The sequence below is a fragment of the Crocodylus siamensis genome, chromosome 6, assembly GCF_052110815.1.
Source record: "Crocodylus siamensis isolate JL-2025a chromosome 6, ASM5211081v1, whole genome shotgun sequence".
NCBI lineage: Eukaryota > Metazoa > Chordata > Crocodylia > Crocodylidae > Crocodylus > Crocodylus siamensis.
This window is the reverse complement of record NC_143400.1, coordinates 19608436-19634066: the sequence shown is the minus strand read 5'-3', so window position 1 is coordinate 19634066 and position 25631 is coordinate 19608436. Positions and strand designations below refer to the sequence as shown.

Below are 25631 nucleotides of genomic sequence, written 5' to 3'. Positions count from 1 at the left end.
CTCCCATGCTCCTTTGGGACAAGAATCCGATGATCCCCTGAGGCACTTGGTGTCTCTATCCCATGAGCTTCTGGGACCCTCGTTGGCTCTGCCTTCCATAACCCACGGGGTCCCAGAACGCTCCCTACCCCAGTTTGGCTCCGCCCCCTTCAGCCTGACGAAGCAGGGTTAGCGATGACGTTAAGAGCCCAAGGAGTGACGTCCCTGTGACCTGCGCTGAGAAGGGGGGCAGGGGAAACGCGGTGACGCAGAACGCACCGCCCGGGAGGGTGCGCTCAGAAGCGGAGGAGAGAATGCGGTGATGCAGCACGTACGGTGGGGGAGGCGACGCGATGACGCGAGACGCCCTCGTGCGCCCGGGGGCGGGGCTCTGCGGCCCCTCCTTCCCCCGCGCGTCATCCCGGGGCGCCGGCTGATGACGCCATCGGGCGGCGCCGGCTCCTAGGAGGTGGCGGCGGCGGCGGCGGCGGCGGCGGTGGTGCAGGGAGCCCGAGCGAGGCCCCCCCCCACGGGGGTGAGTGCGCGCGGCCCCCCTAGCCGGGAGTTCCCACTCGGGTCCGCCCCTGCGTGGGGGGGGGGCACTCGGGTCTGCTCCTCCCCTATCCCCCAGGGCCCCGCCCCTCCGGCTCCAGTCCCCCTGGCTTTAGGCCCCTCCCAGGGGTCCCCTACTCTCGGCTTCCCCGAGCTGTCACCCCTCCTGGGTTTAGGTCCCACCACCATTCTCTTCCCGGCTTGGCTCTAGGGGCCTTTCCTCCTCCAGCCCCCTCACCAAACTGCCCCCCAGGCACCGTCATGGCCAGATTGAGGGATGCAGATGTGGGAAGGAGAGGGGTAAATGGAGGCAGGAGGTTTGGTATCAGAGTGCTACACAGGGGATAAACTGAGGCAGGAGGCGAACTGGAGACCAGCCACGAGCCTGGGGGGCGGGGCAGACTGGACTGTCTAGAGTGGGGGGCACTTGTTTTTTTGGGATCTGGATTGGGGGTATCTTGGCTCTGGTCCCAGGTCTGGGGTGTCAACAAGCTCTAGCCTTTGTGGTGGTTGAGTGAGTAGTAACAGATGGGAGGGGTCTGGATTTGGGGCTGGTGAAATGGAGAGCTTTGAAGGGGGCTCAATTTCAGGGGAAATAATTGGGGGCTTGGGGGGACTAGATGGGGTGGGACAGATGGGGGGGTCTACATTTGGGGGGTTTCCTGGGGGTATGTTTTTGGGCAGTCTGTCAGGGGCTTTGGGGAGTCTATAGGGGACTCCTGGGGGCTCTGCATGTGGGGGTGTTTATCTGTGGGGTCTATATTTGGGGGGCATCTATATCAGGGGCTTTTTGGGTGTCTATATCTGCAGGATCTATACTTGGGCGGGCTAGACTTCAGGGGGCCAACATACATAGGTTTTGGGGGTCTAGAGACTTACCAAGGTGGGTCAAGGGTGGGGGGGTCCAGGTTTTGGGTAGATTAGTATCTAGATTTGGGGGGTGTCTCCAGACCCCTCCCCTCCACCCTAACCTCTTCTTCCCCTTTTCCCCTGCCTGCAGCCACCCCGGAGCCATGAAGGAATCTGCCCTCCAGGCTAAAAAGTTCTGGGGGCCCCCACCTGGCTTCGGGGCCCCCCCAGCACCCCCCAGCGGCACGGCCTGGCAGCCCCCCAAGCATGGTGGGTGCTTTGAGGCTGGACACCGCCTGCCTTACACTCAGCAGCAGCCTCCTGGCTTCGAGGATGCACGGTGGGGCCTGTGCATGTCCCACCCTCCGGCGCCTGCCTGGCCCTTCTCCCCTCGGGGCCGCCCCCCACCTGCCCGCCGGAGGGGGCTGCCCCCACGCCGGCGATGGAGGGGCCTGCGGGCCTTGGGCATGCTCCTTTACTCAAAGAGCCCCTCACTGGCCTTCCACTGGCGCCTCTGGGGCAAGCTGCCTGTGCGCGGACGGCGACGGGCAGGGGGTACCAAGCGGGCCCGATCCTCCCTCTCCCTGTCGCCGGGGTCACAGGCTGAGGAGGACCCCAGTGTGGGGGGCCTGCCCTGCTCCAAGCCCCGCCCAGCTGGGGGGGCCTACACAGCGCTGCCCCTGCTGGGGGCACTGGTGGGTGAAGATGGGGGCATTGGGGGCCCCCCCTGCTACGCTGAGCTACGCCGGGTCAGCTTTGAGCCCCCTACTGAGGTGGACGATGCTGCTGGGGTCCCCCCGCTCGACTGCTTGCCTGAGGGGAGCCGGGAGCCCGAGCCAATGCTGGATGGAGATGCAGGTAACCCTGGGGGGGAGGGTCGAGGGGGATGGGGGCTGTCAGGGGTATGAATGGGGGGAGGGGGGCTGTCTGTGGGCTTGTGAAGGGAAGTAGGGGTATGTGAAGGAGTAAGTGGGGGCTGTCTGAGGGTGTGTGGGGTGGTAAGTGGGAGCTTTCCTTGGGGGAGGGCATCTTGGGCCAATCTAAGGTATTTGGAGGAAGATAGGGGTCACAGGGGTAGTTAGGGGCAATCTGGGGTAAGTGGACAGGGGCAGAGGCTCTCCTGGGTTCTGTGGTGGATAGAGGTTGTGGGGGATAAGATTGGGGAGGTCTCTGGGGGGCAGGAAAGTCCAGTTGCTGCTGGGAGAGGGAGCAGGAGGTCTGGAGGGGGTACCTGGGGGTCCCAGCTGCCCCCCCCCCCCTGCAGGCCTGCTGGGCGCCCTCCCGAATGGCTTTGCAGCACCAAGGCCGGAACCAGGCCCCCCTGCAACCCCGGCCAGCATCCTCATCTCCAACGTGTGCAGCATTGGGGCCGAGGAGCTGTTTGGGGCCCCCCCTGACACCGCTGGCCCGCTGCCCACCCGTGCCTCCCCTCCTGCTGACCGCGCCTCCCAGCACAGCCCCCTGCGTGAGGAGCACGTCACCTGCGTCCAGAGTAAGAGGGCACGGGGGTCGGGGGACATCACTAGGGGTTTTGAATGCATTATATGCAAGCAGGACGCACCCCAGATCTGGCTGCCTTTCAGCACTGGGTCCCTGTTATGCAGCTATACTCCACCCCAGAGTTAGTTACACCTCTGGGAAGTCTCTGTTATATGCAACCCTGATGCACCTGAGCCCCAGGTTCACTGTTGTAGTCAGCTGGGATTCACCCCAGAGCTGGTTGCATCTTGGTGCCATGTCCTATTATATCCAGCCGCCCTCACCCCAGAGCTGGCTGCTTTTCAGGCCTAGGTGAGGGGTCCCTGTTATATGCAGCTGTGCCCCACCCTAGAGCTGGCTGCATTTCAGTACCAGGCAGGGGGTTCTTGTTACACCCTCTGAAGTGCCACTCCAGAGCTGGTTGGATCTCTATACCAAACAAGTGATACTTGTTATATGCACCTATTCCCCACCCCAGAGCTGGCTACATTTTAGTGCCAGGTCCTCATATACCCAGCTGCCCCTACCCCAGAGCTGGCTACTTTTCAGGCCTAGGTGTGGGGTCCCTGTTATATGCAGCCCTGAGACACCCCAGAACTGGTTGCATCTCTACGGTGAGTCTCCTGTTACACTCAGCTGTAATCCACCCTAGAGCTGGCTACATTCCCACAGCAAGTAAAAAATGTTTGTTTTATGCAGCCATGATCCACCCTAGAGCCAGCTGCATTTGGGGCCCTGGTGGGGGGGTCCCTGTCCCCCCAGAGGTGGGAGCAGGTGGCTCCAGGTTCACCCCTGTCCCCCTCTCCTGTCGTGCAGGCATCCTGGATGAATTCCTGCAGGCCTACGGCAGCCTCATCCCTGTCAGCTCAGATGAGGTGGTGGAGAAGCTAGAGGACATCTTCCAGCAGGAGTTCTCCACGTCCCAGCGGTACTTCCTGGACACCTTGGTCCTGGGGGGCGGGGCGGGTGTTGAGGGGGTGAGAGCAGGGAGGGCTGGGGGCCCAGATACAGTTTTTCTGGGGGGCTGGAGGATAGAATGGGGGGGGCAGAGGGGCTGGAGCCCAGGTAACCTCTAGAGCCCAGGTCTCTAAGGGTGGTAGTCTTGGGGCCTGGCAGAGACAGGAGCCCAGACACCTGGGTTCCCTGCCGTTCCCTCACATAGCACCCCCTGCAGGAAGGGCATGGTGCAGCAGCTGATGCAGTCCTACCAGCGCATGCCAGGCAATGCCATGCTGCGCGGCTTCCGTGTCACCTACAAGCGCCACGTGCTCACCATGGATGACCTGCAGACCCTCTATGGCCCCAACTGGCTCAATGACCAGGTGCTTGGGCAGGGGTGGGAATGGGGGTGGCAATTAAGGTGCACGTGGGGGAGAGAGGGCTGTTTGTGGGGCTGGGGGGTATTAAGAGGCAAGGGAGGTAGGGGGCAGTTTGCAGGGCTGGAGGGGCAGCTATGGGACAGGGGGCTAGATGGGAGATGAGCCCACCCCCACAATGGATGCCGTTTCCCCCAGGTCATGAATATGTATGGAGACCTCGTTATGGATACAGTGCCAGACAAGGTCAGTGGTTGGCCAGGAGCTGGGGTGGGGAGCAGCCCAGATGCCTGGGTTCTCTCCTGGGTTGGAGCCTGGAGGGCAGCCTGGACGCCTAGGTTTGCTGGGGGTAGGAGCAGGTGGGGCTGGGGGTGCCAGGAAGCCTGGGTTCTCTGGGGGAGGAGCGGGGGCTAGGGCCTGAGAAGCAGGAGTTGAGACCCCAGACACCTTGGTTCTGTCGCTACTGCAGGGAGGCCTTGGTGGCCCAGATGCCTTGGTTTCCTCCTGGATGAGGACCTTGTGTGTTTTAAAATAAGTCAGAGCCTGAACACCTGGGTTGTCTGGGGAGTGGGGGGATAAGTCTAGAGACCTGTGTTCCCTGGGAGGGGAGTGGGGCTGGAGGGTGGGAGTAAGGGGGGCTGAGAGTCCGGACACCTGGGTTCTCACTCCCTTCCCCCCTGCACCCCCAGGTTCACTTCTTCAACAGTTTCTTCTACGATAAGCTACGAACCAAGGGGTACGAGGGGGTGAAGCGCTGGACCAAAAACGTGAGTATGGCAGGGGTGGAGCAGGGGAGCCAGAATCCCAGATGCCTGTCTTCTCTGTGATGGGGATGGGGCTTGGGGGGTGAGAGTAGGAGAACTGAGAGCCCAGATGCCTGGATTCTCTGGGAGGGGAGGAGCTGCGGGGACCTGGGAGCCTGGACGCCTGAGTTCTCTGGACAGTGGGCACAGGGGTGCTGGGAGCTCTGATGCATGGGTTCTCATGGCATAGAGATCAGGGCAGGAGTCCAGTCCAGACCCTACTTCCACCCTGTGCTCTTCTGTATTACCCAACTACACCCCAGAAACAGCTGCATTCTAGATAGCTGGGGGGTGGAGCTAGGCCACCTGGTGGGGGGCAGAGCTGATAGCAATGGCGTTGCGCCCTGCAGGTGGACATCTTCCAGAAGGAACTGCTGCTGGTCCCAATCCACCTGGAGGTGCACTGGTCGCTGGTAGCTGTGGATGTGCATGGCCGGCGCATCACCTACTTTGACTCCCAGCGCACGCTCAACCGCCGCTGTCCAAAGGTGCCCAGGCCCTGATCCTGATCCTGGGAAAGGGGGTGGGGGTAGAGTCAGGAATCCCAATCTGGAATGGAGAGGGGGGGTTCCAGCCCTGGGGGGAGAACAGGAAGGGATCCTGGGCCCCATACTGGCTGGGATGGCAGTGGGAGGGCAGGAGTTGGAGACCCTATTAATTGCCTCCACCTGCTCCCCTCCCCTCCCCTCCCCTCCTCTCCTCCAGCACATCTGCAGGTATCTCCAAGCAGAGGCTGACAAGAAGGACCGGCCTGACTTCCGGGATGGCTGGCGGGGCTCCTTTAAGATGGTGAGCCAGTGGAAGGGGTTGGGGGGTGGGGGGTGACAATGGGGACATGGGGGCTGGGAACCTGGTTGCCTAGGTCCTCTAGGGAGGGGAGTTGGGGGGGCTGAAGGGTGAGAGTGAGGGGTGTTAGCCCGGAGATCTGGGTTTGCTGGGGGAGGCCAGGAGCCCAGACACCTGGGGTCTCTGGGAAGGGTGTTTGGGGGACTGCAGGGGGGAGCTTGGACCCCTGGTTTCTCTGGAAGGGGAGGGGGGCTGAGGGGTGAGAGTGGGGGGTGGGGGCTGGCGGCCTGGACTCGTGTTCTCTTCACCCCCTTCTTCCCCCCCACCACAGAATGTTGCCCGGCAGAACAACGACAGTGACTGCGGTGCCTTCGTCCTGCAGGTGAGATGGGTTGCATCAGCTTCTAGGGACTCCCTCCATTTCCCCATGGGAATGGACATCCTCTCCCATCATCCCCTGGAGTCTTACTCCCCCACTCCAAGATGTGAGATCTTCCATACTCCTCTCATTGCTGGGGTAGACACCCAGGTGTCCAGTCATTTCCCTCCTTCCCTCCTCGCAAAGATCTAAGACCTTCCACCCACCCTTCATAGATGTGGGGGGGACCCAGGTGTTGGCTCCACTATCCCCCAAGATCTGAGACTTGCCATATTCCTTTTATCTTCTGAGGGGGACCCAGCTGCCTACCCCCTCCAGATTTTAACCCTTTCCCTCCCCCCCCACAGTACTGCAAGTTCTTGGCTCTGGGGCTGCCCTTCTCCTTCACCCAGCAGGACATGCCCAAGCTCCGCCGGCAGATGTACAAGGAGCTGTGTCACTGCAAACTCACCGTGTGAGACGCTCCCTCATCTCCATTCCCCCACCCTCACAGAAGGTGGTGGGTGGAGCCTTGTGGAGGGGTGGAACCTGTACGCCCCCCACCCTACTCTGCACTGGGCGGGGGGGGGCTAAGTGTGTCTCCCCCCACCTGCCCCTTTAAAAGAATCCAGACTTTGGGGGGATTTTTTTTAACTCCTTTCTGTGTTCATTTTTTTTGCCCCCCACCCTCCCCCCATTTAAACCCATGGTGCATTTTTCTGGGTCCTGGGGTGGGGGGGTATGAAGGTGGAAACATGGCCTCCAGCATTAAATATAACCCCCCAGTTTGGGGATGGGGATAGGAACCAAAAGGAGGGGGAACCTTAGTGCTGTGAGTACAGGCACCAGGGGAAGGTTTTGAGCGTGAGTCACCCCCCCCCCCTTTATTCCCTCCTCCAATTGGTCCATTGTGTTCGGTGCATTTTTTTTTGTCTGTTTCCAAAGGGAGGGGGGTGTTTTTTGGGGAGGGGCACCGGGATAGGTGGGCGGGACTGGGGGGGTCGGACACTGGGGTGCTATTGGAGGAAGGAGTAGGGCGTGGATTAATTTTTTTTTTTTTTTTTGGTTGGGGGGTGTTTTTTATATCTCGACGGGCGTCGACGGGAATAAACTTTTCGCTCTTTGGAGCCCGTGTGTGAGTGTGTGCGCGCGGGGGCCGGCACCCGGGTGTCCTTCTCACGTGGGTCCCCTGCAGGCGTCCCCGCCGCCCACGTGCGCCCCACTTCCGCGCCTGCCTAGACCTGACGGGCGCGCCCGCCGTCCAATCCGCGAGCGCCTGGGTCCGGAGGCAGAAGGGAGGGAGAGAGGTTGTAACGTTACGAGTGGCCAGCCAATGAGCGCCTGGGGCGGCTCGCTGGCGAGGCTGTGCTGGCGGAGCTGCAGAGCAGTGGGTAAGCGGCGCCGCACGGCCTGGCGGCGGGGGGTGGGAGGTTCCATTCGCCTGTAAGGGCAGCGCGTTCTTGCTCTGCCTGTTACGACGGACCCTTTCGGGGTTCCGTGCGGGGGGGCGAGTCTATTCTCTGCCGAGAGGAGGGGACGGGAACGTACCATTCCTTGTTTGGGGTATACCATGCTGCTGGCTTCCCCTGCTCCCGCTTTCTGAATGAAGCGGGACGGGCTGCTGGGGGCCTTCAGGGTCGCTGCCGTCCGCCACGGTTCTGCTCGCCGGCACCGCGCACGCCACAGGCAAGACCCTCCCCCGGCCGCTGGGTCTGCTACGTGCCAGGGGCTCTGCTCCAGACCCACCGCCTGCCGGGCCTCGGCCTTCTGCCAGGTGTCCCACTCCTAGCCCGGCCCTGCTGTGCGAGCCAACGGAGCTGGGGCAGGGAGTGGCTGCACACCCCCCCCTTACACCCAGCCTGGCCCCTAGATCCGGGCACATCCAGGTCTGCTGCACCCAGCCGGACCCCCAGAGCTGGCTCGCTCAGAACCCTCCTCGCTGCTGTGCTCCTGCCACCAGGTTCCCATCTCGCTGCACAAGTGGCAGGTTATCGGTATCTTGACACCTTTAGCACTGTGGCTGGGGCAGGGACTTGCACACTGGCCCAGACAGGGGAGGGGCTCCTGTCCAGGCTGCCCCCTCTCTGTGTGCCCAGGGCAAACAGGCATAGGAGGTGTTGCATGACCAGCTGGAGGAGCTGCACATCTCTGTGCTTCGCTCCATCTCCATGCTGCACCAGTGGTAGGTGACAGGGAGAAAAGATCTAGAGTTAACCCTGTCTGGATGGGTGGGTAGGCTTTGCAGTGGGGCAGGGAGTGTTTCTGTCAGTGTTTAATGCCCGAGCAGGCTGCTCTTCACCAAGAGGGATCTTCCACCCTCTGCCCCACAAGTGAACCGAACAAAATCACAGCAGCCTTGCCCTTGGTGCACCAGGACAAGCTGAGCATCATACAGTGGAGAGGCCAGATCCTGATTCTGACCCCCATTGGTCTCTCAGTGATATTTGATGCCCATCACTCTGCAGGTAATAACCTGGGCACATTGCAGCCTGTTCTGCTCAGCTTGGCTCTGCTGCCCAGCAGCAGCTGCGACTCACCCTGGTCTCCGCCTTGTATTCAACATGTACCCAACATGTACTGGGTGCAGTTAAGGGCCTCTGCAAATTTCAGTAGAACCCCAAGAAACAGGCTTGTATCACAGCTGCTGCATGAGTTGGGGTTCTAGGCTCCTTTGCCCCCACACCTGGGTACCATCAATGTGTTGGGGCAGTGTGGGGTCATATGGGCCCTTTGCCCCCTGCCACCACATCCTGCCCCCCCTGTGATTACCGGAGATGAGTGAGGCTGGGTGAGGAGGTTCTGAGGGGCATCCCAGCAGCTGTGAATCCCTTCCTCCCCACCAGGGACTGTGTCTAGGATCGCTGTGGTCTCTTGGATGATGACCCTAAGCTACTGTGTCATGCATGTGTGGCCTAGGCAAGAGCTTCTTGCCAGACAGGTGGGCCATTATGAGGCATCTAATTCCCCTCTGTGATTCCTAACCCCGTTTCCTGATGTGTTAATGACCCCCCCACACACACACTCCTCTTGCCCACCTATGTGGTCCTGACCCCAGAGCAATTCTTTTGTGACCTCTGATGTCACATGTGACTCAACTGCCTCTTCATGGACCTGCTAGGCACACCTGACCCTAGCCTTGACCTCTGATCCCCAGATGGTTTAATAATCACTCAACCTCCTGTCCCACCAGGCTTCTTCCGTGCCATCTGTTTTGTACTCCTTTGTGTTGTTCTCTTGCTCTTCATGGCTGTCAGCTTCTATTGCCTCAGGTAGGCCTGGATACTTGGGTCCCCTGCCTGCCTGGTGTGTCTTGGGGGGGGCACACATACCTCCAGGTGAGGCCCCTCATTGCCCCCCTCCCCCTCCTTCCAAAAACAGGAGCAAGAAGAAAGTGGAAGGTCCATTGCATCTTTAAAAAAACACCCCCAGGTGAGAGAACCCAAAAGCCTGGGTTGGACTCACTTGCTTCTCGGCCAGATCTCGGCTCCTAGCCCTACCCCTACCCATCCTAGCCCCATCCCCTCTGGTTCTTGCCCTGCCTCCCACCCCAGGGCAGGGAGTCCTCACCAACCAATCACCGTTTTTTGTAAGTTGTGGTAGATCTGGTCATTGAAGCATCAGCATCTCACCTGCTTCATCCAGCACCAACATCTTGATGAACTTGGGGCTGCCATGTGGGGGAGGGGGTCATTAGCAAGGGGGCAGGGCCAGGGGGGCAACGTTCTCAGTATGGAAAGGGGATGATTGGTGCCAGGACGTTGCCTCCTGCCCTTGCCCTCAGAGCCGGGGGGATCAGATGATATGCATGGGGATCATCAGTATATGGCACCCGGCACTGCAGAGAGCAAAGTCAGAGCCAGGATGCACTAGCAGAGGTAGTGGCAGTTGAGCATGTTGAAGCTGCGGCCTGGGGTGCCCACAATGATGTGGGGCGCCTCTGTCTGTACAGCTGGGCACAACTGTTACGTGGTGCTGTGCTGCAGCCCAGCACTGAGCACATCTCTATTACATGCTGCTATACTGCACCTCAGAGCTGGGTGCATCCATGTTATGTTGATGGGCATTGGCAGGAATAAACCTTTCAGTCCTTGGAGCATGTGCCCACGTGCGCTTGTGTGTGCATAGGTGGGCCTGGGCTGTGTCCTGCTTCCAGGCGGGGCTGGGGGTACTAGGTGCAACTGAGGGGAACCTGAGGGTGGGTTTCATAGTATCGTAGTAGCTAGGGTCTGAAGGGACCTAAACAGATCATCAAGTCTGACCTCCTGCGTTGGGCAGGAATGGATGCTGGGGTCATATGTCGCGTATCCATCCAGCCTGTTAAAGACCCCCCAAGGTAGAAGCGAGCACCACTTCCCTTGGAAGTTGGTTCCAAATCCTAGCCACCCTAACCATAAAGTAGTGCCTCCTGATGTCTAGCCTGAACCTGCTCTCCATCAGCTTTTGGCTGTTATTCCTAGTTACCTCATGTGGTGCCCAGGGGAACAGGGCATCTCCTATTCCCTGCTGAATTTGTAGATAGCCACCAGATCCCCCCTCAGCCTTCTCTTGTGGATGGTGAACAGGTTCAGGCCCTCTAATCTCTCCTTGTAGGACCTGCCCTACTGCCCCCTGAGTGTGCGAGTGGCCCTCTGGAACCTCTCAATGCTAGCCACATTTCTCTTGAAGTGCGGTGCCCAGAACTGGACGCAGTACTCCAACTGTGGCCTGACCAGTGTCACATAGAGGGGGAGGATCACCTGCTTGTGATGCATCTGTGGCTGCACGACAAGGTGTGGTTAGCCTTACTGACAGCTTCCTTGAACTGGCAGCTGATGTTCCACCTGGGCCCTGCTGACTGGAAGTAGAAGGCAGGGGACCCAGACATCCCTGCTGCTAGGCACCATCTCCTAGTGCCTGGCAGGGGAGGGTGAATCCAAGTGCCTCAGCTCACAGTATCACCCCCTTCAAAACCATCTGTGCCAGCCCCCTGCCCACACCTACCAGGCCCTCCTCCTCTCCCAGAGAACGGGTGTTCCAGCTTCAGGCAACTGGGCTTCTAGCCCCCCAGCTTTGGCTGCCTCAGCACTGCAGGGCCTGGATCAGTGTGACTGCCCTTCTTCCCCCTCAGCAGGGCCTGCAGAGGACCCAGGGATCTGGGGTTCCCACTCCTCAGGCCCCTCCTAGCAGCCGGAGTGAACCCAGGTGTCCCAGCTGCCCCGCCAAAAAGAACCCAGGCGTCCGGCTCCCAGTGTCCCTTGCTCCGCTCCGCCGCGCCCCCGAGAACCCAGGCGTCCGGCTCCCCAGAATTCCTAGCAATTACTGTCCCTGAAGAACTTGGGCCTTCAACTCCCCAGCCGTCCAACTTCCCCACGTGGGCCCGTAGGGGGTGCACTCTGCCCACGTCCGGCCCAGCTTCTGCACCTGCCCCTCCCTATTGGCCGCCCGGTGGGCTGACGAACGCCCATATCGACCAATCGCGCGTGGCCTTAGAAGGAAGGGGGGGGAGAGGGGATGACGTCACATCCCTGCCGTGTGTGGGTGGTCAGCCAATGGGCGCAGGAATGGGCTGTGGGGCCAATGGTGACTGCGCGGCCTGGCCAATGAGCGTGCGGTGGGGGCGGGCCGAGGAGTAGGTATATAAGCCGCGGCGCTGCAGACGGGGTGCCGACGCTGCCCAGGATGTCTGCGAGTCAAGAGAGCCGGTAAGTACTCTTCCCGGCCGTACTTTCGTCGGTGGACGGGTGGTTGAAATAGGCTATTTCTTCCCGCTCCCCGTGTCTTCGTTGTGGGGGCGAATCCGTGGCCGCCCTTCATCTTTTTTTCCTGCGTTGTTTCGTCCCACTTATTTATGGGTGAGTCTGTTCCTTTAGAACCGCTTTGGGCGCTTCCATTTTAATAAAAACGGGATTCTATTCCCTCTTTGTCCCCGCCCCCGCCCCGGGCGCATTCATGGGCGAGACGATTGCTCGAGTCGTTGGGTGGGGTAGTCCATTCTCAATGAAAAGGGGAATGTTATATTTCCCCTCTTGGGCCGTACCATTTCTTTTCCCCATGTTATGGGCGAGCCCACTCTTTTCTAATGGGGAGAGAGACTCGATTCTCAGTCTGGGACATGCCATCCTCCTCCTCTTATTGTGAATAAGCCTATTTTTTTTTCAGTCGGGGAAGGGGATATTTCATTGTCCTCAAACTTAAATGGGTGATCTCATTTTTTTTTCTCTAATAAAGGGGATATAATACTGAGCCTAGGCTTATCATTCCTTCCCGGTGTTATGAGCAAGCCCATATTTTCCCAATAAGGGGAGATACCGCATTCCCTCCCGGGCTATACCACTGCGGATGATTCGGCACCCCCATCACGGGCGGAACCATGCCGGCGCGCTGTGGGCGAGCCCGTTCGGCCTGAAGAGGAAGGCGAGGCCCGGTCCGGTGGGAGATTCTATCCCTTCAAATAATTATAATTTATTTATTGGATTTCGTTTCCCCCGCGGGGGTGTGTTTAGACCATATAATTCCCGCCCCCCCCCCTTCCCCGGTCTCCATGACGCAATGCTCGCGGCCTAGTTCCCCCCCCCCCACTGCGCACTTCCTTGGAAGCAACCATTTTTGCAGGCGGGGGGAACGGCAGGTGGGCGAGACCACTTCCCTATCGGGCGGGACCATCTCTCCCCTTACGGAGGCGGAAGGGGTTCTTGGGCAAAAAAAACAATTGCGCAGGAAGAAGCGGGCGGAACCACTTTATACCCGGGGGGTGGCACAATTCTCTTACCATAGGCTTGGTTTGATCCGTTCCCTACACTATTGGAAGATCCATTATCCCCTCCCTCCCACGCGGCGTGTGACATGGACGCGTCCCGATTGCCGTTGGGCGAGACCATTCCCCCGCCTCCGGCTGGCGCCCCATTGTCCTGCCGCGCGGCAAGCGGCGACCTGACGTCACCGCACGCCAGTGGCCTGGCCCTTCCCTTCCCTCGCCAGTCCCCAGCCAATACGGGAGTGGTGTGGGCGGGACTTCCGGGAGGGGGCCCCAGGCCCGACCACGTGGAGAGGCGGGGGGGGGCACTTCCGGTGTGTGAAGAAAGGCCTGGGGTTCATTTCCGGGTCAGAGGAAGTGACTTCCAGTCTGGCTAGCCTTCAGTAGTTGGGGTTGAGGGGAGGTGTTTAGTGCCAAGATGCAGCCACTTCTGGGGTGTCATGGCCTGGTGTAACACCAGGGGGTATGGGGGTGTTAAAAGGGGGTGGTAGGGTTTTCCTGGCTGTGGTGGGGGTTGGTTCCTACCCTGGGGGGTTTCAGTACCTTGGGGCTACCCCCAGGGAGAGTCTCAGTAGTTTGGGGGGAGGGTTGGGTAGTTTTGTGAGGTTTAAGAGTGGGTAGTGGGTGGGAATACAGCCCCTAGACTACTGGGGGGGTGGAGTACGAGGCCCCCTAAGGTGAGTGCAAAGGGGAGGGGCACTGAGATGCTACATGGAGGTTAGGGGGCAGCTGAAGGTCCCTTGTATCCCACATGTCCTTGGGGTAGGAGCTGGGAGCAGGGCATCCCATGGCTAAGACTGGCCAAGGGGCTGGGAGTTGAGCCCCCAGCCTGAAAGTGAGTTGGAGGGTGAGAAGAATGGGGGGGGGGCATGCAGAATGAGGGCATATGTGGGGTATCCCAAAAGATGGGGCCGAGGGACCTGTGGGGAGGGGTTGTCCTAGAGCTACGATAAGAGTGGGATTGAAGAGTGTTTATGGGGAGGTAAGTTGTGAGGCTCTGGGTGGTGGGGAGCTGGGAGTGGTATTTTGGGGCTGTGGTTCTCAATGTCTCCTTTCTCTTCCCCTCCTTCCCCCCCCCCCCCCCCCCCAGATCTAGAGACAATGGCCCTGAGGGAATGGACCCAGATGGCATCATCGAGGTGAGGGGGCAGCAAGTCCTGGGGGGTGTCCTTGGGGCAGGGCATGAATAGCAGCAATTGCCCACCTGCCCGGGCACTGCAGCTCATTGTCATCCAACTTCTGGAGTGTGGGGCTGCCTGATGATAGAGGGCAAGGCTGGAGGAAAAAGTATACCCATCTGGGGGCTTTCTGACACCATACTCTAGTCAAGAGCAGGCTGAGGGTGATCTCAAGCTGTAAGCTGGCTGACCACAGAGTCTGGGGCTTGAGGAGAGAGTGTAGCCACCCCCCGCAGTATGGGGTCTCTCTAGGTTAATTACTTGATTACTGAGTACAAGACTAAAGTGTAGGGGCTAGAGAGGCCACATGAACTGGTGCTAGTTGGGATCTTGTTGACCATAGAGTCCAGGGGCTAAAGGACAGAGTGTAGCTGTCTTCCCTTATCTAGAGCAGGCTATAGAGACCCTCCCATGGAAGTCTAGGAGGTGGTTGACCAGAGTTGTATAGAGAGAGGAAAGAGTGTATTCTGCGCTTGTGGGGGTACCTTTAGTCCTGCGCTCTAGCCAGTCAACCACCATAGAGTGCAGGGCTAGAGGGGCTTCTTGTAGGGGTGCAGGCTGGGAGCTGGCTAATGGTGGAGTAGGGCTAGAAGAAAGAATGTAGCCTGCAGCTCCTACTCTGGGTGGGGTGGGGAGTGGTTCTAGCCCTGTGCTCTACGGTCAGCCAGCTACCATAGCGGAGGGCCAGAGGGAAGTGGGTCACCTGTACTGGGTGAGGGGATCCCTCTAGTCCTGTACTCTGGTAGTTGGCTGAGCACAGGGCTGCACAAGGGTGTAGGCTGGGAGTTAGCTGGCTCTCCATAGAGGAGCAGAGGCTAGAATGAAGTGTTGCCTGTACACTAAACAGATTGGACTCCTAGTCCAGCACTCCATAGCTAACCAGGTACCATAGTGATGGAAGATGGAGCTAGAGGGCCCTCGTGAAGGGGGGGATGGGCAGGCTGGGAGCTGGTTGACCATAGAGCGTCGAGCTAGAGGGAAGAGCATCCCCACATGGGGTACCTTTTAGCTTTCCACTCTGTGGTCATCTTTCTACAAGGCTTCACTAGCCCCACCACACTCTATGGTCTGTTCCAGTCAGCCTGTACCTCCACATAGGGCCCCTCTAGCCCCACACTCTGATCTCTTCCACCTAGGCTGTGCCCCAAATGAGGCTCTACTAGTCCCATACTCCATGATCAGCTCAAACCTACCAGGGCTCTTTTCCCCCCACCCAGCCAGCTACCATAGAGCAAGGGGGCTAGAGAGGCTGAGTTGTTAACCCTTTCCCTTCTGGTCCCCCCAGAGCAACTGGAATGAAGTGGTCGATAGCTTCGATGACATGAACCTGTCGGAGTCCCTGCTGCGGGGGATCTACGCTTATGGCTTTGAGAAGCCCTCCGCCATTCAACAGCGAGCTATTCTTCCTTGTATCAAGGGTATGGCTGCCCCTGTCTGCCCCCTGCCTCCCTGTGCCTCACTTCCCCCCCTGCTTGCTGGGCAGAGAGACACCACTCCATGGTGGAACCTCTTATATCCAGCAGGGGCAGAGAACTCTGTCCTCATTCATCCCAGCGCAGTGCCGCAGGCCGTGGCTGTTAGACTGGTTCATGCTGGGGGCACAAAGCTGTCCTTCCTCATGCCAGGGGGTTGCTTGGGGCAATGGAGCTGGCACTGGGGTGGAGTGCAGCTGTGTGTGTGTGGGGGGGGGGGGGGGGCCTGTCTTTGTTTTGGCTATGAGATGCATCTGTTTCTGGGATGAGTTGTTGCTGAGGTGGATCAAGGCATTAAATAACACAGCATTGAAATGCAGCTAGTTCTAGGGTGAATGAAGACCATAAATAACACCATTGAGATGCAGTTAGCTCTAGGATGGGTCACAGCTGAGCACAACGATACCACTTCTGGGGGTGGGGGGTGGGGGCTGGTTGAGAGGAATGGGGGTCTGGGTGCTGATGCCTCCCTCCTGCCCCTCCCCCAGGTTACGATGTTATCGCCCAAGCCCAGTCTGGCACTGGGAAGACTGCCACCTTTGCCATCTCCATCCTGCAGCAGGTTGAGCTGGACCTGAAAGCCACCCAGGCCTTGGTGCTGGCCCCCACCCGGGAGCTGGCTCAGCAGGTGAGTGCTGGGGAACCCAGGTGAGCACACCCTCAGAACCCAGGCTCCCAGCATCCTTTCCTTCTGGCTTTCTCAGTCCCTTCTGGTAGCTGGAGAGAACCCAGGCATCTGGACTTCCAGCCTCCGCTGCTTCTAGCTCCTCTCCCCCTTCCAGAGTTTGGGAGAGAGCCCAGGTGTCCTGGCACTCGCTCAGGCTGCCCTTCCTGGCACAGGGATAAAACCCAGATCTCCAGCATGTGGTGGGCGAAAAGGACCCAGATGCCTGGGTTCTCCAGTCCCTTGCCCCATGCTGGTTGGGCAGAGATGCGCCTCTCCATGGCGCTGCTCTTAAATCCAGCAGGGGGAGAGAAATGGCCCTCATTCATCCCAGCACAGTCCCAGTTCTGTGGCTGTTGGACTGGTTCATGCTGGGGGCACAGTGCTCTCTTGGGCCAGGGTGCATGCACTTGTAGGGTGTGTCATAGGTGCAGCCATGTTAGGCATCCAACCTGGTTGCATCCTGGCACCACATGACAAGGATGCACTTGACTCTGGTGCATGGCACAGCCACATAACAACACAGATGTGCCTAACTCTGGGGTGTTGCCTGGTACCACAGCACTGAGATTCTCAGCCAGCTCTGGGCTGCAAGCATGCTGCTATATAACATGCACCCAGTTCTGCATGGCACCATATAATATGGATGCAGGTACTATGGAACATGCATCTGTGTTATGCAGTGATATATGCACTCGACTGTGCATCTAGCTCTGGGATGCAGCATGGCACCATATAACATTAATACATACTCAGCTGTGCACAGCACCAAGTAATGAGGATGCTCAGGTGCGGTGTGGGAGCACATAATGCAGGTGTGTCCAGGCCCAGGCTACAACACAGTACCCATGTAACACTTGCCTAGCCATGTGTAGTACCATGTAGCACAGATGTGCCCAGCTCTGCAGAGAGCCACCTAGCACAAACATGCCCAGCTCTGTAGCATAACTTTCCCCATTGCACACCCCTCCCCCTTGCAGATCCAGAAGGTGGTGATGGCACTGGGTGACTACATGGGCGCCTCCTGTCATGCCTGTATTGGGGGCACCAATGTGCGGGCTGAAGTGCAGAAGCTGCAGATGGAGGCACCCCACATCATCGTGGGCACCCCGGGCCGTGTGTTTGACATGCTCAACCGTCGCTACCTCTGTGAGTGCCCCCTGGCTGTGGCTCTGTCCCCTGCTCTGCCAGGCGCCATGCATTGATGATCCCCCATGCGTGTCATCTGATGCCCCCTGCCCTTCCCTTCGGGGAGGGTGGGTCCTGGCACTGATCACACCTTTTTCTATACTGAGAGTGGCGCCCCTGGCCCCACCCTTCTAGGTTAAGCCCCACCTCCTTATAAACAAGCCCCTCCCTTCACCCTGCAGCCCCCAAGTTCATTAAGATGTTTGTGCTGGATGAGGCGGATGAGATGCTGAGCCGTGGCTTCAAGGACCAGATCTACGATATCTTCCAGAAGCTGAGTGGGAACACGCAGGTGATTGGCCAGTCTGGGAGGATCCTTCCCACCCTGGGGTGGGGCTAAGGGGCAGGGCCTGAGGGACACTCGGCATGCTTGGATTTGGACCAAGAGTTAGTAAGATGCTGGAAAGAGGCCTAGACTTAAGTAGGCAGGACTGGAATCAAGGGGTAGAGCTTGAGGTGGAATCTGGGGGCATGGGCTTGGGTTTAGAGATGGGGATCTAGAACCAAGGTGTATTTTGGCCAGGGTGGGGGGTAGAAGAACGTAGAACTGAGGGTGAGGTAGCAGTATCAGCCATGTAGGCCCGGTATATTGCAAGAAGGCAGCAGGCTACAGCCAACAAAAGCCAGAGTAGATCTAGAATGCAGGAATCCATTGGGTTTCAGGGCACAGTGGAAGCGGTGGGGAGCTGCTGGGTCTAGACCCTCAGAGCTAGGTGCCTCAACCAGCAGGTCTAGAACTAGATTGGGGGGTGGGGGGGAGCTCAAGGAGCTGTAGCGGGTCTAGAATTTGGATCAGGAGATGCCCCAATCTCTCCTGGGAGGCAGTCCCTGTGGCTGCCTCTAGGGTGGATCCTGGCTGCGTAGAGACAAGAGATATGGGTTCCCTAGCTGCTCCAATATAGGGTGTAGGGGGCATTGGATCAGCACCTTTTTATGGGAAGAATTTGGGACTGTTGGAGGAGATGAGATGCAATATAGTCTAGAACTTGACTCTGTAAGGGATGCCCTGATCTAGAACTTGAGGCCCAGTTCTGACAGGTGTGGTGCCATCTTGGTCTAGAACCCAGAGTCCAGATTCTTTGTGGTAGAAGCAAGGTGCCACTTTGATCTAGCAGCCAGGGCCCAGATCCTCTGGCAGGCAAGGTGCCATCTTGATCTAGAACTCTAGCCCCAGGTGGACTGTAGGGAAGGCAGTGTCATTTTGATCTAGAACTTGGAGCTTTGATGCATCATGGAGCAAGGTGGGGTCCTATCTTGCTCTAGAACCCACAGTCCAACTAGATCATGGGAGAGACATAGCACCATTTTGATTCAGAACTTGGGGTCCAGATTCTCTGACAGACAAGGTGCCATCTTGAGATGTAAAACTTTGGCCCCAGGTGGACCATAGGGGAGGTGCCATCTTGATCTAGAACCTGGGGCCTGGATGCTTTATGGAGTAAGGTGAGGCACCATCTTAATTGATCTACAACCCAAAGGCCCAGATCATCCTTGCTGGATGAGAGGAACACCCTTGACCTGAGCTCCCCAATGCTCCTGGATGTCTGGATCTAGACTTGGGGGTGGGGTCCTGGTTGGGTCCACCCCTCACCTACTGGCCCTGTTGGGCCTCCCCCCCCCCCCCCAGGTGGTGCTGCTGTCGGCCACAATGCCCATGGATGTGCTAGAGGTGACTAAGAAATTCATGAGAGACCCTATCCGCATCCTGGTGAAAAAAGAGGAGCTGACGCTGGAGGGCATCCGGCAGTTCTACATCAACGTGGAGCGTGAGGTGTGAGGCCATGTCCCTGGGGTCCTCAGGGAGGTGGGGGCTAGAAGCCCTTGCCTGGGTGTCAGTTTGCCCTCAGCCTTGTTCAGCACCCAGGGCTGAGCAGAGGGTGGTGGAGGCTGAGGTTTTGTCTCCGGGGGGGGGCGATGCCTGGGTCGTATTCTCACCCCCTAACCCTAACAGGAGTGGAAGCTGGACACGCTGTGCGACCTGTATGAGACGCTGACGATCACGCAGGCTGTCATCTTCATTAACACCCGCCGCAAGGTGGACTGGCTCACTGAGAAGATGCACGCTCGGGACTTCACTGTCTCTGCCATGGTACAGCCCTGCGGAAGCCTGGGCACTTGGCAGCTTTTGGGGGTGGGAGGGCAAGATGGGGGAGCCTGGATGCCTGGAATCTCTAACCCCCCCCCCCCCCAACCCCTGCATGGCACAGGATTTATGGGTAGTCCTTATGGCTTCTCCATAGTGTACCCCATGCCACAGCACTAGGGGGCCCCCCTGAACCATGGGCTACCTCCAGCACCCATGAGGCCTGGCTCCTGAAAGGGGGGGCACAGTGCTCAGTCCTGGGAGGTGAGGGCAGGGAATATCTGGCTCCCACTATAGTCTTGAGTGGGCTCAGGATTTGTGGGGGGGTGGTTCTAAGCTTTCTGCCAGGCCAGTTGATAACTAGTTGTCCCATCCTGTCCACTCCCACTCCCACTTCCACTTCCAGCATGGAGACATGGACCAAAAGGAGCGTGATGTGATCATGAGGGAGTTCCGCTCGGGCTCCAGCCGGGTCCTCATCACCACTGACTTACTGGTGAGCAGGGGGCTGTGTGCAAGGGGAATTGAGCTATCCAAGATCACTACTGTTCTGTAGTGATGGCTGCCATCTCTTCCCCCACATACATGAGGGGGTTGGTCAGTGGGGACCCTGGTGTCTGGGTACCCCCATTTTGGGGGGGGGGGGGAACCAGTGGCAAGTTCTGTCTTCAGCAGTGGTGTGAGGGACAAAATGGCTGTTGTCTTATGGTGGACATTTTGGGCCTTGAGTGGGGGTGAATGGGTGGCATCTGGGCCTACCCCTCTCTGGGCAGAGTTGTGAGTAAGGGAGTGTTTTAAAAATGGCTGTATGGGAAAGGGATGTCACAGTTTCCTCTTGAGGGAAATTGGGGGGGGGGGTGCTAACTACCTACAAATGAGAAATGACCTATTCAAAATCACAGCTGTCCCGCGTTGATAGCAGGTTTCTTGGCCATTGCCTTTATATCTGCTTGGAGAACCTCAGAGCCCCAGGCATGGTGGTGTGGTCTAGCCAGGTCCCCAAGATAGAGAACAGAGCTCACTTGGGGTGGGGGGGCGGAGGGGTGTGCTCCTGGGAGAGGGGCTTTAGGCTCCTTTGTGCAACTTGGGTTTTTGTATGTGGAAGAAACAGCAGCCATCTTGGATGACTTGTCCTGTGATGGCAACTGGCCACTGGCTTTCCCCCTAATGCCTTGGCCCACCCCATGTGGAGGGTGGGGAAGGGGGAGGTGGGGTTAGGCATTTGGATTCGTCCGTACAATCTTACAAGATGGCTACTGCTCTGGTATCAGCAGCTGTCTCTGATATTCCCTCAGTTCTGGGGCTGGACCCTAGTGTCCAGCCCCCTTCCAGGGGTGGATGGGGGAGATTAGACTCCTATGGGGTCTGGAAGTCCAGTGTATGGGAGAAACCAATCATCCAAAATGGCTGCTGTTCTGATGTAGTGGCCATTTTGGGTATTGCTTTTCCCTGGTGCCTGACCCTCCCCTAGGTGGGGGAACATGGGTGACTTTTTCTTGGGATGGGGGCTGTCAAGGGGTAGGAGATTTTAGGCTCTCATGTGGGAGCTAGATGATTGGAGTCCCTGCTTTACTAGACTTCTAAGGTTACTGCAATTTTTTGGGGGGTAGTAGTGGCCATCTTGGATATTGCATTTTTCTTTATTTTGGGGGTAGAGCCTGGTGTCCAGTCCCCTATCTTTGGTGGGGGGAGTTGGGGGTAACTTGGCAAGGGGCTGCCTGGGGAGGGGATTTAGACTTCTGTGTCCATCTGGAATCCCTGTGTATGAGAAAATCCAGTCCTCCAACATGACTGCCATTTTGTGGCAGTGGTGGCCACCTTGGCTCTGGCCTTTCTTTTTGGCCCCAAGGTGATTTCCCTCTCCACCCAGTGGCGGTGGCCTGTGCTGGGCTGGAATGTAGCTCCTTGGTAGAGAACTGGCTGTTCCTTCCATGGGGAGGGGGGACCTCACATGGCCTCTGCCACTACAGGGCAGCCTACAGCCCCTGTCTGCCATGTGGCAGGTGGGCTGGGCCAAGGCAGACCCCCAAGCCCTGGATTAACCCACATTTCTCTTCCCAGGCCCGTGGCATCGATGTGCAGCAGGTGTCACTGGTCATCAACTACGACCTGCCGACCAACCGGGAGAACTACATCCACAGGTAGAGGTCCTAGGGGAGCTGGGGTTCCCCTCATGTGGAACCCAGGTGTCCTGTACTTGATGCCCTCACCTGCCTCACTGCTGCCCCCTTCTCTACCTCTCATGGGACCCATGTGTCTGGGGCTGATCCCCTGCCCCCACTTCCAATTTATGGCACCCAGGTGTCTTGGGGCTCCCTGGGGGGACCCAGGCATGGGGGGGTACCCCAATGAAACCAAGTGTCTGGGTTTGAGTCCTGCCCACTGTGTCAGAAGCCAGGCATCTGGGCAGGCTTGACTTGTGCCCCTGTCCCTCAGGATTGGGCGTGGGGGCCGGTTCGGGCGCAAGGGCGTGGCCATCAACATGGTGACGGAGGAGGACAAGCGCACCCTGCGCGACATCGAGACCTTCTACAACACCTCCATAGAGGAGATGCCCCTCAACGTTGCTGACCTCATCTAGCCCTGCCCACTGCAGGGGTGGGACCTCCTGGGGCTCTGCCCCTGTCCCAAGAGGTGGGACTTTTTCCCCAGCAGCAGGGGCAGGGCAATCTGGGGCTCTGCCTCCTGTGGGGTGGTGCGGCTAGACCTGCACAGGGGGTGGGGCTGTCCTTGAAGCACCATCCACCAAGGGGGTGGGGCTTGTGGGGGCCCTGCCTCCTGCTGGACCAGACTTGGTATTTTATTTTAATTGTTGTTTGTATGATTTTTTTTTTTTTTTTTTCCCCCCCCCCCCTTTCTTTCCTTGGTCTTTTTTGGAATAAAACCATCGCTTTTTGGAGGTTAAAAAGAAAAAATGCAATTAAAAAAAACAAACAAGCAAAAAAAAACAAAAAAAAAAAAACACAAACCCAGAGAAAAACCAAAAACGGCCCCAAATTTCCTGCTGTGTGTCTTTTGTCCGGTCTCTCCTGGGAAGGGCACCCAGGTGTCCAGGACATCCCTGTCCCCTTTTAGTGAAGTTTCAAGGATGGGATGGAACGGCTGGGGGGGTGTCTTCAATCCCCATCCTCTCCTAATTTTTCAGGGCAAAGCATGTGGGACTTCTCTCCAAACCTAGGAGCTTGGGAGTGGGGAGGAAGGGGGGAACCCAGGGGGCTGGGATGCCCCTCCCAGGATTCTGCAGGGCGGAGGAGGCCCCAGGAGTCCTCAAAGTCTCCTTCATTACTTCACTGTTCCCGTTATGACACTTCACTTCTCTACCTCCCTGGCTCCCTCTCCTTGTTGTCTTGCAGTATGTACAATTCCTTCATTTGCTGCTGTTCCTATTTTTCCATCTTTTATTCCATGATTGTACTGTATTGCTATATTTTCACTGCAGTACGTAGTACTGGTTTCTCCAGTGGTTCTCATGCCAGCGCTATTTCTTGGTCTCCATTTCCATCTGGCACCTGTGCAGATCGTGGGTTTGGAGCCTCGGACCTGGTGCTGTTTCTCTTGGCATCTCTTGCAGTTCCTTTCTTCTGCTGTTTCGATCTCCCAGCTTCTAGTTGCAGCTGTGCCCTTATTTCTTATTGCAGTATATAGCATGGATTTTCTGCTGTCCTCTATCCTTCCACTTTTTTTTCCTATGACCTATCAGTATTCCTATTGCAGTCTCTAGCCCTGTTTTCTATGACTCTCTCTCTCTCCCAACCACTGTTTTTATTTCTCCGTTTTTTTTCTATTTATTTTTCTCTCTATTGCAGTACAGTACTACTTTCTCCTCTGTTGCCATTTTCTATCCTTCTACCTTCCATCTGACTGGTATTTCTCTTGCATTATTTAGCATGGTGTTTCTGTCTCCATTGTCTGTGACTCTGGTATTACTGTAACTGGGGTCCATGATGATGTGTCACTATTACTGTCACACTATATGTAGTGCTGTTTCCATCTGTCTGTTTTTGATCTACACCTGTAGCCATCTTTCTGTCACTATCTAGCACTGTTTCTATCCCTTCACTTTTCACTTCAACTATCACCAGTTCTATCACTGTTCCTTTTTATTTGTATCCCTTCACTTTCTGTCTACAACTATCGCTGTTTCTTTCTATCACAATATCGCACTGTTCCTTGATCTTGGTGTCCTTTGCTATTTTTCATCTGCTGCCCTTTTCTTTCCCTTTGCCCTGATTTCTCTCCTTTGCTATCTGTCACTGTATCGCTCGTTTTCTCTTGCAGGATCTACCACGGTTTCTCTCTCTGGCAGTATTGAATACTGCTTCTCCAACTGTTGCTGTTCATCTGTCCCCCTCTCATCAGCCACAGGCTCTGTCTCCTTATTTCAAGGTCTGTCTTGCTATTTCTTTCCACCGCCACTTCTGTCCCTCTGCTTCCTATCTGCCACTGTATCACTTTCTGCACTGCAATATCTAGCACAATCCCTCTCCAGTTGTTTTTTTCCTGCAATCTCTATTGCTGTTTAGAGGCACTGACAAAAGCAACACATGCTCTCCATCTACAGCTAGTTTTATCTGCTACTGTTTCTAGTCCTCTATCTTCCTTGACTTGCTACTTTTTTTTTCCTGCAGTCTCTCTCATGCCTATTACTTTTCTCTGTGGTGCATGTTGTTTTAGAGTCTGTGTATCGGTCTCCCCTAATAGGGGTGGCCAGGTCTCTATCCCTACCATCTTTTCTCTGTCATGACCTCAGCTATTATGGTGTTTCATCCCTATTTCTTCAGCACCCTGTCCTTCCTACCGCAGTAGCTGTCTGATATTTCTCAGTATCTGTCTTTCTCTGCTGCTGTTTCTATCCCCTCCATTTTCTACCAAGTGTATTGCATCCCATTGCAGCACCTGACACTACCAGTGTTTTGCTGCAGCTGTTCTTCCATAACTATCCAGCTCTTGCTCTCTGGCTGTTCGTCCAGCTCTCGCTGTTTCTTGGCATCCACTTCTGTCCCATTTCTCACTATTGCTGGTTCTCTGCTAACTGTCCTCTTGCTGCTCCTTGTTATTTCTACCTCTTGGCTATTTTGTTGTCTGTTGCTACGTCTATGCCTCCATTGTTCCATCGGTGTTCATCTCTTGCAATACCTAGCACCTTGTTTTCTTCTGTTTCTGTCACTGTCTCTTGCGCTGTTCCTACCTACTCCAGCTTGTTTTTGCAGGTCTAATAGAGCAATGTGGTGACCATCCCAATTACATTCCTGCCAGTTCAGTCTTGCTGTTGCTATTCCTCTTTTTTAATCTATCCATCCAGGAATTCCTCACCATTTCTCTTGGTGTTTCTATCCACAGCAGGTTCTCTTGCATATACAGCAGAAGGGACAGAAATAGCCTCTGCTTTCTATCTGATGATGCATCATGCTTTTGGCTATAGCGTCTACAACACTTTCTTTCTGCTTTTTATCAGATGCTGTATCCAAGCACTATTATTTTTATTTTATTTATTTTTCATTACCATTTCTTGATCTCTCTCTATATCTAATTCAGTATTGCTACTTTGTGATCTTGGTATGCTATGTTTGCTCCTGTTATTTCTTGATCTCCACTCTTCCTCTTCCTACTTCAGTTTATTGTTTTACCTAGTATTTTTATGCCATGCTCCTCGTGTTTCTATTTCTCCAGTGTGATATACAGCCTCCCCCACAGGAGGGCAGTGTCTGAGTCCCCTAGTCACAATGCAGTTTTCCTGGCAGCCTATAGACTTCTACCATGCAGAACCATTGAGTGAAACCCTGAGGGCCAGCAGGTGCATCCTGCACCCCTACCCACAGACTTGGACAAAGCTGCTGCCTGGAGGTGTCCTGGCCTGTTGCTACTAGTGGTTTCTCTGTGCTCTCTTCCCTTCATTGCTGCTCTCTCAATCCAGGCCTGTATCCTTATTCCAATCCAGTTCTCTATATTCTCTTGTCTCCTGGGGGGGCAAGTGTTCCTACCCCCCATTCCAACACAGGTACCAGATGAGAGTATTCAATATGTGGCCTATGGTAGGGCTGTCTACAAGGGGCCAGAGACCACAACTGAAAGGATGAAGTGGGAAGGGGGAGAGAGTGAAGTGAAAAGTCAGAGCTGCTGCTAGGCAGAAATTAGAGTAGGTAGAACAGCAGTGGAGATATGGGAGAGTGGACACACAGGTGCTCCTCTTG

At 56.7% G+C, this 25631-nt stretch overlaps 2 protein-coding genes and 1 non-coding gene across 3 annotated transcripts; all 3 read left to right on the top strand.

Annotated features, from left to right (window-relative positions):
- The first annotated feature begins 365 nt into the window (after nucleotides 1-365).
- On the top strand, nucleotides 366-7096 carry SENP3 (SUMO specific peptidase 3). The gene is made up of 11 exons (XM_090055667.1): nucleotides 366-514; nucleotides 1532-2238; nucleotides 2645-2872; nucleotides 3676-3787; nucleotides 4034-4181; nucleotides 4374-4421; nucleotides 4865-4942; nucleotides 5329-5466; nucleotides 5684-5767; nucleotides 6096-6146; nucleotides 6491-7096. The coding sequence occupies exons 2-11, from the start codon at nucleotides 1545-1547 to the stop codon at nucleotides 6599-6601; spliced, it is 1692 nt and encodes a 563-aa protein (XP_089911793.1). The 5' UTR covers nucleotides 366-514; nucleotides 1532-1544; the 3' UTR covers nucleotides 6602-7096.
- A 4604-nt stretch (nucleotides 7097-11700) lies between these two features.
- EIF4A1 (eukaryotic translation initiation factor 4A1) lies at nucleotides 11701-22076 on the top strand. The gene is made up of 11 exons (XM_090055729.1): nucleotides 11701-11803; nucleotides 13946-13994; nucleotides 15319-15451; nucleotides 15994-16133; nucleotides 17150-17318; nucleotides 17540-17649; nucleotides 18985-19128; nucleotides 19309-19446; nucleotides 19847-19936; nucleotides 21502-21581; nucleotides 21877-22076. The coding sequence occupies exons 1-11, from the start codon at nucleotides 11781-11783 to the stop codon at nucleotides 22019-22021; spliced, it is 1221 nt and encodes a 406-aa protein (XP_089911855.1). The 5' UTR covers nucleotides 11701-11780; the 3' UTR covers nucleotides 22022-22076.
- On the top strand, nucleotides 17366-17467 carry LOC149861452 (small nucleolar RNA SNORD10). Its single transcript, XR_016443394.1, has one exon. It is a non-coding gene; the product is annotated as a small nucleolar RNA SNORD10 (small nucleolar RNA).
- Nucleotides 22077-25631: the final 3555 nt, after the last annotated feature.